The 15971-nt window shown below is 36.8% G+C and overlaps 1 protein-coding gene, 3 non-coding genes and 1 pseudogene across 4 annotated transcripts; 1 reads left to right on the forward strand and 4 right to left on the reverse strand.

Moving 5' to 3' along the window:
* Positions 1-236: 236 nt before the first annotated feature.
* Positions 237-339, reverse strand: LOC143855358 (U6 spliceosomal RNA). Its single transcript, XR_013237851.1, has one exon. It is a non-coding gene; the product is annotated as a U6 spliceosomal RNA (small nuclear RNA).
* A 2687-nt stretch (positions 340-3026) lies between these two features.
* LOC143855359 (U6 spliceosomal RNA) lies at positions 3027-3132 on the reverse strand. The gene has a single exon (XR_013237852.1). It is a non-coding gene; the product is annotated as a U6 spliceosomal RNA (small nuclear RNA).
* Positions 3133-5031: 1899 nt separating this feature from the next.
* LOC143855361 (U6 spliceosomal RNA) lies at positions 5032-5135 on the reverse strand. Its single transcript, XR_013237853.1, has one exon. It is a non-coding gene; the product is annotated as a U6 spliceosomal RNA (small nuclear RNA).
* Positions 5136-5252: 117 nt separating this feature from the next.
* On the reverse strand, positions 5253-5378 carry LOC143855360 (U6 spliceosomal RNA; annotated as a pseudogene).
* A 738-nt stretch (positions 5379-6116) lies between these two features.
* On the forward strand, positions 6117-6695 carry LOC143853830 (uncharacterized). Its single transcript, XM_077363546.1, has one exon. It carries the CDS (start codon positions 6117-6119, stop codon positions 6693-6695), a length of 579 nt encoding a protein of 192 aa, XP_077219661.1.
* Positions 6696-15971: the final 9276 nt, after the last annotated feature.

Here is a 15971-nt window from a genome sequence, read left to right on the forward strand (position 1 = left end):
GGATCAATGGCTAAGATTGGATGACAACACATGATGTGGGTTGGAGGGAACACCTAATTTGGTGTTTTGGGTACTTTTTCCTGTCAAATAATGGTATTTTAGCTACATTTTGTGTTAAATAAGGGTGAACGTGTAAACCGAAAGAGGGAGAGACAGAGAGAGATTGAAAGCCAAAAACCGAAAGAGAGATTGAAAGCCAAAAACCGAAAGAGAGAGACAGCGAGATTGAAAGCCAAAAAAATTTGGACCATTTCTCGATTTGTGCGTGTCATCCTTGCGCAGGGGCCATGCTAATCTTCTCTGTATCGTTCCAATTTTATCGGATGTCTCCGAAGAGACAACTTTGGCTGTGAGGCAATAACTTATAAACCTCACAAGTTCATGTTGAATCAGTCAATGTGGGACTATCTTCCTAACCCCAATTGACCTTAATACCCTTCTATTCTTGTTGTCCTTTTATTCATACTTGTTGTCCTTTTATACAGCTAAGAAGGCATTCTTATCAACTATCTTCACCTAAAATATTAAAAAAGTAAATGGACCACCCATCATCTAAAATATTAAGAAAGTAAAGAGAATGATATCTGGCCCCCTTTTGTTTTGACAATGACACTCCTCACTTTATTTAACCATGGAACAATTACCAATGGGGGACAAACATTAGGTGAATTGATCAACAGGACCCATGCTTTTCAAAAATTATCAACGAGGGACAAAAGAGGTCTTGTCAGTAAAAGCTGGACAAAAATGCCCTTTGGCATTTATAACACATTTTGACCTTATTTTTTCCTTCTTCCCTCTTCTTTTACTTTTCCATTATCACCTTTTTTATTTTTTACCCTATAGTCATCTTCCTCCTTGTTCAGCCACCATTGTTGCTGGTAAATCTTGAAAACTTGAATGTTGAGTTCTTACCATCTATCTTTTTGTATCTAGGTTTTGTTTTGTTTTTTTTTGTTTTTTTAGGGTTTTCGCACTATTTTTCATTCCTCTGTTTCTGATTTATCTTGTTTAGGGTTTAAGCGGTTTGTATTTTAGGGTGTGTTCTGGAGATAATCCATGGATGGCTTCACTCACTTTTTTGGAAGACAACTGGTTGAATAAGAAAAAGTTAATGTAATTCATGAATGGATGGCTACATATTTTTTGATGTACTTAAATTTTTTTTTGTAATACACAAATTGGGATGTAATACATGAAGCACATTTAATGAAAACAACATCCATTTCTTTTGTTCTATCATGAGTATAATTGTAATGCCATTAGAAGAGTTGTTATAGGCAGGGGGTTTTGTAGCATAAGGGGTATATCAACTCTCAAAAGTAAGGTTACCAATTTTCGAATGGGCTTATCAAGTGCTTGAAAATTGGCCGAGGGTACTGGAGTTTTGGAAGGAGGTTTTCAAGTCTCTATGATTGGGGTTATCTAGTATAAAAAATCGGGTTACCAATTTTCGAATGGGGTGATCAAGTCCCTAAAAATTGGCCAAGGGTACTGGAGGTTTGGAAGGGGGTTTTCAAGTCTCTGGGATTGGGGTTATCTAGTATAAAAAATGGGGTTACCAATTTCTGAATGGGCTTATCAAGTCATTGAGAATTGGCCGAGGGTACTAGCGTTTTCAAATGGGGTTTTCAAGTCTCTGAGATTGGGGTTATCAAATATCAAAATGGGGTTACCAATTTCCGAATGGGCTTATCAAGTCCCTGAAAATTGGCCGAGGGTACTAGAGTTTTGGAAGGGGGTTTTCAAGTATTTTGGATTGGGGTTATCTAGTATCAAATGGGGTTACCAATTTACGAATGGGCTTATCAAGTCCCTTAGAATTGGTTTAGGGTACTGGAGTTTTGGAAGGGGGTTTTCAAGTCTTTGGGGTTGGGGTTATCTTGTGTCAAAATGGAGTTACCAAATTCCGAATGGGCTTATCAAGTCCCTTATGAACACGTTTTTACTTGCTGTTTTTTTTTCACTCTTTTATATTCACCATTTTTTTCTTTCTACCCTACAATTCATCTTCCTCATCCTCCATTGAAAGGGAGAAAAAGAAATGCAAAACCTTAAAACAAACGAAAAACAAAACCTAGATATAGAGAGATAGATGGAAATGAGCTCACGTTTCAAGTTTTTGAGCTTTCCTGCCTCCAATGGTGGCTAAATGATGAAGAAGATGATAATTTCTGAAAAGCATGGGTCTTGTCGATAATTCCGCCTAATTTTTGTCCCCCATTGGTAATTGGTCCTTTAACCATTTCCAATTGGTTGTTGATAGTTTTCTTAGATTTCTTATAGCCTTTAGAGGAGAAACAACGGAATGAAACCATCATTTCCAAAAATAAAAATAAAAGCTCTTTTTGTTTATTTATATTCATACTACTGTATTATAAAGAAATTTATTGAAGGAAGTAAGTGATATATCTGCGCCCACTGCAATTCAAATTTTATTTACATGGACTTGGGGTTTCAACATATCAAGTTTGGATCAAAATCACCTATGTCTTGGCCATGATCCTTTCGATCAGATCCTTTATCTGTCTGATCTATTTTGGAGTACTTTCATATCCTACTTTTTAAGTGGGTCACAATTTTTTTCAAATCAGATTGTCCATTATAGTGTCCTAGGTCTTGCTTATTAAGTGTCTTAGGTGTTGTCAAACTTACCTCCGGCCATGGTGATTAGAATCAATGATCACGAATCCCTCAACATCCCTCAAGCTTTGAGGAACCACAAGCACGATCTCTATTGTGCTAACAAGAGAAGAGAGATCTTCTACCTCTCAGGGACCCTCTTTATGATGATCTCTGTTGTGCTAACAAGAGAAGAGAGATCTTCTACCTCTTAGTGACCCTCTTTATGATGGAACTTTAGTTATAACATATGAGTGGTAGTTCCCATCAAACGCAACTCATATTTATAGATCTCGGCACACACGAATTTGTGTCCTTCCACACTTCAAACACTTAAGTAAGGGTGAACATGTAAACAAGAGAGAGAGAGAGAGAGAGAGAGAGAGAGAGATATTGAAAGCCAAAAAAGTTTGGACCATTTCTCGATTTGTGCGTGTCATCCTTGCACAGGGGCCATGCTAATCTTCTCTGTATCGTTCCAATTTTATCGGATGTCTACGGAGAGAAAACATTAGGATGGAGGCTATAAGTTATAACCTACAAAAGTTCATGTTGAATTAGTCAATGTGGGACTATCTTCCTAACCCAAAAGACCTTAATACCCTCCTATTCTTGTTGTTCTTTTATGCAGCTAAGAGGGCATTCTTGCCAACTGTCTCCACCTAAAATATTAAAAAAGTAAATGGACCACCCATTATCTATAATATTAAGAAAGTAAAGAGAATGATATCTGGCCCCATTTTGTTTTGACAATGATACTCCTCACTTTATTTAACCATTTACAATTGGCTGTTAATAGTTTTCTTAGATTTCTTGCAGCCTTTAGAGAGGAGTGCCCATATTTAAACAATGGAATGCAACCATCATTTCCAAAAATAAAAATAAAAGCTCTTTTTATATCTATTCAGCTCCAAATGTCCAAGGTTGTTTAGAAAATATAAGTTTTTGTTTTATTCCTATTCATACGACTGTATTTCTCTCCTTAGGCCTGATTAGAATTAAAGTGAACCAATTCATATGGTGGGCCCACCAGTATCAACTATGTGTATAAAGGAAGGATGAGTAAGATCAATCAATCCGGGCCAAAAAAATTCTCATTATTCATCATAGCCTATCATCGGATAAGGAGAGAAATAGCGAGGAAGAAGTTAATCTAAAGCAATTGAGGGCAATCCAGGGTAATTTACTATGATTAAATCAAATTTTGATCAACCAATTAAAGCAATCAGATGTAACAGTTAACCACATCATCTATCAAGGCACACATGAAAATCAACTGTTGTTTGAGATTCTCATCCAAGAAATAACGGTTGGAATATCAAGATAAAGAGAACTATGACATCGGATGGGCCCTGGGAGAACCATGGTTTTAAATTTTGCGGATTTCGGTTGACCCCAAAACCGAAATCGCAAATACCCAAAACGTTACATGATTTCGACCGAAATTTTGAAATTACAGTCGAAATTTCATTTTTTTCTGAAATTTAAGGACAATCAACCAAAAATCTCAATTTTTTAAATTATTTAATATTTTTTCTAAATTTCGACCAAAATTTGGAATTAAATAAAATATTTTTTAACCGTTTCGTAGGATTTGAGCCGAAATTTCAAAATTTGAAACGAAAATTTAAAATTTTGGTTTCGGTGAGGACCGAAACGCATTCCGAAACCAAAATTTGAAACCATGCCTTGAACTAAATGCATCAAATGGACCACCACTTCTCCCTTGTTTACATGATATCAGTTGATTCGAATGATATCATTAGTCCGGCTAAGGGCCAATGAGAACACCTTGATTAGACTATTCATCAGTCATCCTCTATGCCTTAGATTTTTTTAATCCTTTATCATACACATGTGATGTTCATTTGGGATGGGACCCAAGACCCCAAGGGTACCTCACGATATTCTACAAGATCAATGTTCTTGATTTCACATGCATGCCTCCAAATTATCAAGCTAATCATAACCAACTAAAGTCACCATTCTTTCCTCACATTTTAAAACTAAAAGTTCAAAGCTAGTTAAGAAAAATGAAACTAATTCAACGAGGAGTTATGATACAGCCCTATTTGGATTGCAGGAATTTTCTGGAGGGAAAGAAAAGATTATCCAGAATTTCCTGTTTTTTATTGTTTGATTATTACAAGTGAAAAAAAGTAACCTCAAGCACTGCAGTTCAAACAAATAGCAGAAAAATTAAATGTCGTTTTGTTATTTCGAATAGGATTTTTTGAACAAGTCGACCAAGTCAATGGCTAAGATTGGATGACAACACATGATGTGGGATGGAGGGAACACCTAATTTGGTTTTTTTGGGTACTTTTTCCTATCAAATAATGGTTTTTTAGCTACTTTTGTGTTAAATTAGGGTGAACCTGTAAACAAGAGAAAGAGAGAGAGAGCCAAAACAATTTGGACCATTTCTCGATCTGTGCGTGTCATCCTTGCGCAGGGACCATGCTAATCTTCTCTGTATCGTTCCAATGCTAATCTTCTCTGTAACGTTTCAATTTTATCGGATACTTTTTCCTATCAAATAATGGTTTTTTAGCTACTTTTTCCGTTAAATTAGGGTGAACCTGTAAACAAGAGAGAGAGAGAGAGAGAGAGAGAATGAGAGCCAAATTAAAATTTTGGATCATTTCTCGATTTGTGCGTGTCATCCTTGCACAGGGGCCATGCTAATCTTCTCTTCGTTCCAATGCTAATCTTCTCTGTATCTTTCCAATTTTATCGGATGTCTCCGAAGAGACTGTACTAGGATGGAGGCTATAACTTATAAACTATAAATGTTCATGTTGAATTAGTCGATGTGGGACTATCTTCCTAACCCAAAAGACATTAATACCCCCTTATTATTGCTGTCCTTTTATGCAGCTAAGAGGGCAATCCTGCCAACTGTCTCCACCTAAAATATTACAAAGTAAATGGACCACTCATTATCTAAAATATTAAGAAAATAAAGAGAATGATATCTGGCACCCTTTGTTTTGACAATGACACCCCTCACTTTATTTAACCCTTTCCAATGGCTGTTCATTGCTTTCTTAGGTTTCTTACAGCCTTATAAATGAGTGCCCATATTTAAACAATGGAAGGCAGCCATCATTTTCAAAAACAAAAATAAAAGATCTTTTTTTATTTCAATTCATACTACTGTATTATGAGGAAATTTATTGAATCTGCAAATGTCCAAGGTTGTTCTGCAAATGAAAGTTTTTTTCTTATTTATTAGAGATTTTCAAAATGCAAAGTGATATTTGAAAATTAAATGATTTTACAAGTTTTTAGTTTTAAATATAAAAACAATTTTCAGACAGGGCTGGTCGATCGGGGTATCCCGGGCAACCGCGGATTGATTACTGGAAATTCTAGGAAGGTGTCGGAGGTCGGCCGCAGTTCTTTGGATCGTAAAAAATAACATGGACAGTAGTATGAACTGAAGGAAATTCTCACCAACAATCTTAAGACAAAATTCCGAGAAGATCTTCATGGCGCAATCAATGAAGCAAATGACACAAGATTTTGTGAAGTTGGAACGATTCAACAAAGGGAACTTCAAAAGATGGCAGAAAAAGGTTCATTTCATTCTCACTACTCTCAAAGTGGTGTATGTACTTACTACACCAAAACAGGAGATTGTTGAAGATGAGACAACTATTCAAGCATGTAGAAGAAGGAAGTGGGATCACGATGACTACTTGTGTAAGGGCCACATCCTTAATGCCATGACCGATGAACTGTTTGACATCTACCATAACATGGAGTCGGCAGGGGCACTTTGGACGGCTTTAGAGGCAAAGTATCTATCGAAAAATGCCGGAGCCAAAAAGTTTGTAGTAAGTCATTTTTTAGATTTTAAGATGACTGATCATAAGTTGGTAGTGGATCAAATCCATGAGATCCAATATATCATTAGTCAAGTTCATCAACAAGGGGTGAATCTTGATGATACCGTCATCATACCCTCAATTATTGACAAATTGCTACCGTCTTGGAAAGGCTTTAGAAAAAGTCTTAAATATAAAAAGGATGAGATGTCTCTTGAAGATTTGATTCAAACCCTCTAAGTTGAGGAAGAATCAAGGCTTCGAGATAAAAGAGAAGATCGTGAACCACTATCTTCTAAAGTTCATGTGGTGGAGAATGTCAATATGACTGATACAAAACCCCCTAATCAACCTTGGAAAGAAAATCAGAAGAGGAAGCATCAAAATGGTAAGGGTTCTGATAAGAACAAGAAATGCAAAGGTGCTTGTTTCCAATGTGGCAAAATGGGCCACGACAAGAGGGGGTGTCGATTTAAAAAATCTAACACTCAAGGAAACAATGAAAAGTTTGTTGCCATGATATCCGAGGTAAATTACCTTGAAGGAGAAGATGCTTGGTGGATCGATTCGGGCGCTACAAAACATGTTTGCAAAGACAGGAGCACATTTTTTACTTATGCACCAGTAGAAGATCGAAATGTTCTCTATATGGGGAACTCTTCAATAGCATAAGTCAAAGGAAAAGGCAAAGTGGAACTTGAATTCACTTCTGGAAAGATACTCACTCTTACTGATGTATACCATGTCCCGGAAGTTAGTAGAAATCTTGTTTCTGGTAGCCTTCTTAATAAGAATGGCGTTAAACTTGTATTTGAATCTAACAAGTTTGTACTTTCCAAGGGAGGGACTTTTGAAGGGAAGGGTTATATGTATGAGGGCATGTTCAAGATGAATATTAATAAAGTTAATGTTTCTGTTTACTTGCTTGAGTCTATATCTTTATGGCATAATAGACTAGGACATGTAAATCTTAGAAAATGTATGATATGGTAAAGTTAGAACTAATACCTAAATGTGATGAAAATATGGTAGATAAATGTAAGATATGCATGCAAAGTAAGATAACTACAAAACATTTTCCCAGTGTAGAAAGATCTACAACTTTGTTACAGTTAGTACATAGTGATGTATGTGACTTACATGGTACTCCAACAAGAGGAGGAAAAAGGTATTTTGTGACTTCCATTGATAATTTCTCAAAATACTGCTATGTATATCTGCTTGGTCATAAAGATAAAGTCTTAGATAAGTTTAAGACTTATAAGACAGAAGTAGAAAACCAATGTGAGTTTAAAATTAAATATATTAGATCTGATAGAGGAGGGGAATACCAATTTTCTGAATTTTGTGGAAATGAGGATATAATACATGAGTTTTTAGCCCCTTATACATCACAACAGAATGGTATTGCAAAAAGAAAAAAATAGGACTATAAAGGAAATGGTTAATTCCAAGTTAGTCAATGTAGACACCCCATTTTGACTAGACCCTTTTCCCCAAAATCGAATAAATTCCCGAAGTTGAATACGGTACCTGAGTGCAAAATAAACCTGAAAAAATTGAAAAATACTGATATTGTCAAGCCCATTGATCGTTGTTAGCAACCCAGGAACCCCTTACCGTCTTATCTGCACTATGGAATCGGAGGCCCTGATCTTCTCTTTCATTTTTTTCCAAAATTCGCAAAAGTTGCGAAAAGGCTCTTCACATTTTGATATTGGCACCCTCCCTATCTGAATATCCAGGTTCAAATTGTATTAATGCAGCCATGTTTTGACATTTTTACTTACTCATCTTGTCTTTTGTGTGCCATTCTTGATTCCTTCACGCACAAGGAGAATTAAAGAAGAAAAGACAAGTTGGGGCTGTACAAATATCAAAATACAGTTGTCTTGATATCACTTTTATAGTAAAAAAGAAATATAAGGGGAGTGAAACATCCAGCATAGACGTGCCAACCAATACTAACCCATGCATAGTAGAAAAATAACAAGACCCAAATATTGCCCCATTTTCTTACCTGAACCACACCCCTCTAGGTTAAAAATGTAGTCATAATTGCACTTCAAGAGGCTATCCAGAGGAGGAAAATGGAGTGGATATATCATTTAAGTAGGCTGTCCAGGGAGAGAAAGAGGTGCCAATATGTCATTTCCTTTTTTTCGATTCACCTTTTCTTTCTCCCCAGACCACCCACATGAGTAAAAGAGTGGTTGTAAATGCATTGCATAGGGGCTGACCAGGGAAGAAGAGTGGGGGCGAGTTCATCATTTCCCTTTAGAAATGGGCAATCGGGCTAGGGAAAGAAGGGGGAGAAGCTTCTTCATTTGGGGGTACTCCCAAGTTCCAATAGAGAGAATAGAAAGAGAAGAAGAGAACCCTCTTCTCCGGCCTCATTTCCCGCCGGAGATCCGACCCTATCCCCACCACCATAGCCTCTTCATCGCCACCATCAGACCCTCCATTTTTCATGAAAAACAGAAAAAGGAGAGGGAGAAAGAGGGAGTGAGGGAGGCTACCACCGGTGGCATCTTCTTCTCCGGTGATCCTCGTCGGATCCGGCGGCCGAACCTCATTTCTGCTACTCAACCTCAATATCCACCATTTCTCTGTCTCCACAAACCCTTCTTCCTTTAACCCAAACCTTAATTTCGGCCAAATCCATGGATTCCGACCATCCCTAACTCGGATTCCAACCACCCCAACTCTAATTTCCTACATCCCTATCATCTATGCCATTACCTCTTCATCTAAATCTCAGCCCCATTTCATCTTCTCCTATTTTCATTTAAACCCCTAATAAGACCAATGGAAAACCGTAGATCTACCATCACATCTTCCATCATCTACACCCCAAACCCACCTCTCGATCAACCAATTTCCAGCCATCATCTCCATTTCTGATAACCCTCTCCACTATCACAGCCCAAATCCATCATCTCTTAGATCCAATTAGAAACCCACATCAAATTCTCAACCACGACCACCTCCTAACTTCCTCTCTTACTTTCACTTTCCTTCATCAAACCTGGTGTAACCCCTTTGAAATCTGACTCCATCTTCCATCTCCAATCAGCTACAGGCCCTATTTCTACCCCATTTTTTATATATTAACCTCCATCACAACAATTCCCCATCTCCGATTACCCCATCGCCATCAGCCATCGAAGAAAGGAGAATAGAATCAACAGTTCGGTTAGCTCACGAGATCCACTTCGTTTCTACAATTTGATAACGACCATCATTATCAGTTCAGGTAATGTTCTACCCTTTTCTGGTGTTTATATTTGTGTTACTATGCTCTGGAAAATGGCATGAATTTGGTTGTTGCATCTCAAATAATCTTTCAAAATAATGTCTAGTCAGTAGAATTTGGATTGATTAGGGAGAAGTTGGTCTCGAGAGACTCTTTTATTCATGTGATAGTCTCCAAGTGTTTATACATGCACTGTTTGTTGAATGGTCACGGAGGATTTGGGGAGTGATTCTTTATTTTCTTACATATTGTTTTAATCTTAGTTTTGGGATTTTGGATGTGTCTGAGCGATAAAAAATGGGAATGAACATAAAATTTATTTGCTAGTTCTCATTTGGTTTTAGTTTTGGTCCTTATGCATGTATTTGACAATCACAAAGCTGAGATTTAGCCTTCCTTTTGGTAAATAGATGGTGTTTAAGCTATGCTCTCTGTTATTTTTAAGAACGGAATGAATTGGTACGGGATTCCAAGCTTGTCTTCATTTCGATTCTCTCAGCCAATCGGGTCCATCAATTCAATTATGTATATTGCTATTGGTGCTTGGATCTGAAGAGTTAGAAGTGTAGGTTGGTATGTATAAATTCGTATCTGGAATTTTTGCTTGTCAATCAATGCTTCAGAGCTTGATTTATTGGTGTTGTGGTATGGAGTCATCTGTTAGGAGTGTGGGGTCTTCCTTTGATCTGTCTTGTCCTCTCAAAGGTACTTGAGTAATAAAAAAGAAAAAAGAAAAAAAACTCAAGGTTTCATTCAAGTCCCTAGCTATCAATGTTTGCTTGCTTTGGAAAATTCAAGAGGCATAGATCATGTATTCTATTGCTTCTTAAATGCGTTCCTTTTTATACTCAGTCTTGAAAATCTAAAGATCACAAGTCATGGTTATGCTTTATGGCCATGTCTCATTAAATGTGCATCAGATGAGGCTCTTCTTTCGTTTAAACAACCTTTACTTCGTCTCTTGTAGAAAGCAAATTTGGGCACATTGATTGTTGATACTTGAGTTATTAGGTCCTGTCAATTTTATAAGTACAAAGTTCCCCATCCGAATGCATTTTCTTTAGGAGAAGCAGATGTCAATCCGATCATGTTGGATATTTGCACAAACCCATCTTGATCATCAATTCCTTGATTGACATGTTCTTTTGGAAAAGGTAATCGCATTTAACAGCCCTTCAATGTCAAAATACAAGCTTGGTTAATGCAATTGCCCATGACATGGTAGTAAATGCATGGATTCAGCTTGTTCAGTTAGATAGCATACCCTATTCAATTGAGAGAAATGTTATTAGCAGCACTTTTTGTCATCCCATCAGAGTCTCTTTAAGGAATGTGATACATTTTGATTACTTTTTCAATGCTAAAGGACAAGATGGGTTAAAGAATCATCCAAATATGGTTGTGTTGACATTGGCTCTTTGCATAAACTTAGCTTGTTATCTTCACTCCCCTTTGTAGCTCATGTGAACTTCTCTTAGAACCTTGGGGGTAGTGTCTTTATGGAAGTATAATGGTAAGGATACCCCTCTTGAAGGAAAATATCCGCATTGTTATACTTTGATAATGATACTACCCCCATATGAGGCTGTGCGGAGTCTGTCACTTTTCCCTTTTCTCTTCTTCCCCTCCGGGCTTTGTATAGATATTTAGGTTTCACTTGGGATCCTTTGACATCTCCTTGTTATCAAGATTTTCATTAGAGTTCAGGGTTTCTCCGGCCTTTGATCTTCTCATCAATCTAGGAAATCATCTCTCGGGTTTAAGGCGATGATGGAATGTTTCTTGAGCTACCCCTTTGCCCTTCTTGTCTCTTTTCTTATATTCATCTCTCATGGGGCATAGAGGTTTCCTCTTCTTCGTGATCATTTTTTCCTACAGGGTTCGGGGTTTCTTCTTCTTCGGGTTCACTGTTCTCACGTTCCTTGGGATACTCTTTGCATTTCGGGATCCCATCGATTTTGGGAACACTTCCTTGGGTTATGGCGACCATAGACGGAAACCTCCTAAGCCAAAAACCACTTTCATATAAAAGTCAAACAACAAAAACAACAAAAACTCATAAAAAACCAAAACCGTGTTTCAAAAAGCTGTCCGAAATACGTTGGCTTAATCCTCTTCCACGAGATACGTAGGTAGCTTAGGATTTTTATCCCAAGTCCAGTCAAACCTTTCAAAATAAACATTTCAAATTTTGTAAATAAACTATTTAACCCTTTTAAAAAAATACAAAAATATTTTCGAAAAGATCTTCCTCTAGAGTTGGGATTTTGTTCTAGATAGAGAGTTTTGGAGTTAGGAGTTTGTCCTTAGTATGTTGTGTGCTTCATTTGTATTTGTTTTAGTATTTTGAGTTTGTGTTAGAGTTAGGAGTTTGTCCAAGCTAGGAGTCTGCCCACGCCTCTGTCCGGTCAGTTAGCGATACTCTTCGCCGACTGATGACTAGAATAGGGTGCGTTAGATAGCCCATTATTTTCCTTAAGACGTATAGCCTAGTTACACATAGGATGTAGGGCCCACTTGTATTAGCTTAAGGTTAAACTCTCATTTAGTTAGGGCATATAGGAAGTCCTAGAATTCACAATTCACTTTAACCTAAACAACGTTCAAGAAGCTTTAAAAATCAGTTTGGTCTTTTAGGTCGAGTCTAGTTTAGTGGTATAGATGTCTTAGGCATTATAGCTTAGAATAGGCACGCAAGAACTACGTTGCCTTGATTCCTGTGAGGCGGGGATACGTAGGCGGCTTTGAATGAACATCTGACCATCCAAAGATTTGGGCGACAACATTTAGAGTTTTAGGGCTTGTTGTTAGAGTTTTAGGATTTGTGGTTTATCGTTTGATTTGATTTTTGATATTGGTAAATGATAGCATGTTTAGTTTCATATTTTGATTGTTTATTGATATGTTTGTTTGTTCTCATGTTTATCATTAGCTTTCTTTGCAGTTCTTTTTTTGTTTTGATTATGTGTTTAGCAGCAGTCATTACTTGCTTACCTTATTTCATTTATTAGTTTATCTCATTATATATATAAATATATATATATATATATATATATTTTTTATTTTTTTTATTGCTGCCCATGCAAGAGCTGATTTAAATTAGGGTGCTATGTGATGCCCTAATTTATATTTTATTAGGGTGCTATGTGATGCCCTAAGTTATATTTCTTTAGGGTGCTATGTGATGCCCTAATTTATATTTTAGTAGGGTGCTATGTGATGCCTTAAGTTATATTTCTTTAGGGTGCTATGTGATGCCCTAAATTATATTTCATTATATCTTCATCTGTTTGTTATCTCTTGCTCATTTTTCACTTTATTTATTGTCTTCTCATTTTATTTCTTTGATTAGCAGTTTAGTTGTAGCTCTTTACTGCTTACTAGTTTACTATCTCCTGATCACATGTTTAGCTGTAGTTGTTTATTATTTTTTCCGCTTATCATATCTTACCATTATTTCATTATATACCATATACCTTTAGCTGTAGCATGCATGTGTTTGTCCACCAGAACTTAGACACCAATTAGGCATAACACTCATAACATAGCTACGCTTAAGTGTCACTTCTTTCATTTATCTTGTATGTGCTTATTATTTTTATCCCTGGGTCATGCATGCTTAGGTAGACGTTCTCTCGGGGATATTCATTCCCATTTCATATGATTTTCACCAAAAACTCTTCAAAGTTAATAAGTATATGGCATAAGAGACCGAGTGCTCGAAATCGGGCGGATGGGGTGCTCTTCGGACCTTCATCATTCGTAATGAGGCACAGAACTATATATTTCTAGTTATCCATTGCACAGAGAATTTGTTTTTATGGGTTTTAGGGCTGACTTCCTTGGATGACGACTCTGAGTTGTTTTAGGTACGTCTTGGTTTCGAGCCCTAGCTCCGGCAAGAGGTATCTCATTTATATCGCCACTCGTGCTATGCTATGAGGGGTGGCACCATTTTGAGAGTTCCTTGGTAGAGCTCTCCTTCACGTGGATGATCCAAGGACCGACGGGGGACTCGTTTCCTTTCCGCCTCCTCAGGATCGGGGTCCACAGTCAATTTTGGTTTAAATAAAAGTTTTTGGGGTGAAGCCTTGCTAACGGCTTGTCACATTCTAAATAGAATTCCTAATAAGAAAACTCAAGTTACACACTATGAACTTTGGAAAAAGAGAAAATCCAACTTAAATTATCTTAAAGTTTGAGGTTGTAGAGCCATTGTTCAAGTACCCAAACCTAAGAAAAGGAAGTTAGGTGAAAGGGGCATTGAATGCATATTTCTTGGATATGCAAATCATAGTAAAGCTTATAGGTTCTTAGTCATAGAACCTAATGACTTGTTAGAAATGAATACCATATTGAGTCTAGGGATGCCACCTTCATTGAAAATAGGTTCTCCTCCATTCCTAGAATAATGTATTCAAACTCACCTATAGAATCTTCATCAGAACCTCAAGAAGAGACTAATGAGGTACCTAATGAGATTAGAAGAAGTAAAAGAGATAGAAGAGATTAAAGCTTTGGTCTTGACTTTGTAGTCTATCTTGTAGAAGGGTCAAGAGATAAGGTCAAGTCTTCTACTATGATAGATTTAAAACTAGAACCTGATCCTAAAACCTACGAAGAAGTCATTAAATCTCAAGATCCAGCCTTTTGGAAAGAGGCTATCAATGATGAGATGGATTCTATTATGGGTAATAAAACTTGAAAATTAGTTGACTTACCTCATGGATCAAAACCCATAGGTTGTAAGTGGATCTTTAAGAAGAATATGAAAGTAGATGGGACCATAGAAAAATTTAAGACAAGATTTGTTGCTAAGGGCTTTACTCAAAAAGCCGGAATAGATTACTTTGATACATATGCTCCTGTTGCTAGGATCTCTACCATTGGAATCCTAATTGCTCTTGCTTCTATATATAATCTTCACATTCACCAAATGGATGTTAAAACAATATTTTTGAATGGTGAACTTATGAAGAAGTATATATGGATCAACCTGAAGGTTTTATTAAACATGGTCAAGAGCATAAAGTATGTAAGTTAGTTAAGTCATTGTATGGGCTTAAGCAAGCCCCTAAACAATTGCATAAAGATTTGACAAGGTTTTAGTGTCAAATGGCTATAAGATACATGAATCAGAAAAATATGTATATAGCAAGTATAGAGGTGGAAAGGTGTTAACAATGTTTATATGTAGATGACATGTTGATCTTTGGTAGTGATATGGAAAGCATCACAAGAACCAAAGAGTTTTCGTCTTTAAACTTTGATATGAAAGACATGGGTGTTGCAGATGTTATACTAGGTATTAGAATCAAAAGGGAAGGTAATAATTTTATTCTTACCCAGTCACATTATAATGAAAAAGTACTTAGGAAATTTGATCACTTTGATTCCACACAAGTTTCTACACCTCTTGATTCAAGTATAAGGTTATATCCTACTACTGGAAGAGCTTTATCTCAATTAAATTATGCTAGTGTCATTGGAAGTTTGATGTATGCTATGACATGTATTAGATCTGGCATTGCATTTGCAGTAGGAAAACTAAGTAGACACACTAGTAATCCTAGTAATCTGCATTGGAATACAATAATTAGAATACTAAAATATTTAAAAGGCACTATAGACTATGGGTTGTCTTATAGTGGGTATCCAGTTGTGTTAGAAGGATACACAGATGCCAGTAGGTTAACTGAGCATGTTGATCATTCATCAACGAGTGGATGGATATTCACTCTTGGTGGGGGACCTATCTCCTGGGCTTCGAAGAAGCAGATATGCATAACAACTTCCACAATGGAAGCAGAGTTCATTGTATTGACTTCTTGTTATAAAGAAGCAGAGTGGCTGAGGAATTTGTTGATAGAAATTCTTATTTGGTCGAAACCTATGCCGTCAATGTATGTACATTGTAATAGTCAAGCCACACTATCAAGGGCATATAATCATGTATACAATGGCAAGTCCAAACATATTGGACTTAGGCATAGTGTTATCAGGCAGTTACTTACTGATGGAGTAGTAACTATAGATTATGCGAGATCAAGACAAAAATTAGCTGATCCATTAACTAAAGGTCCTGTAAGAGATTTGGTATTAAAGACATCAATGGGGATGGGTCTAAAGCCAATAACCAATGATCACCAGTGATGAAAACTCAACTCAACGCTTGAAGAGACACCAAGTCTTGAGTTCAATGAGCCCAAGTACATCATATGGAGTGATTGCAAGCACTATAATATATGTATTTTTCATCC

The sequence above is a fragment of the Tasmannia lanceolata genome, unplaced genomic scaffold (assembly GCF_043159265.1).
Source record: "Tasmannia lanceolata isolate RefF3 unplaced genomic scaffold, GAP_Taslan_0.1 ptg000020l, whole genome shotgun sequence".
Lineage (NCBI taxonomy): Eukaryota > Viridiplantae > Streptophyta > Magnoliopsida > Canellales > Winteraceae > Tasmannia > Tasmannia lanceolata.

Coding starts and splice junctions, on each gene's coding strand:
- LOC143853830 (XM_077363546.1), top strand. CDS start 6,117: ATGGCGCAATCAATGAAGCAAATGACACAAGATTTTGTGAAGTTGGAA.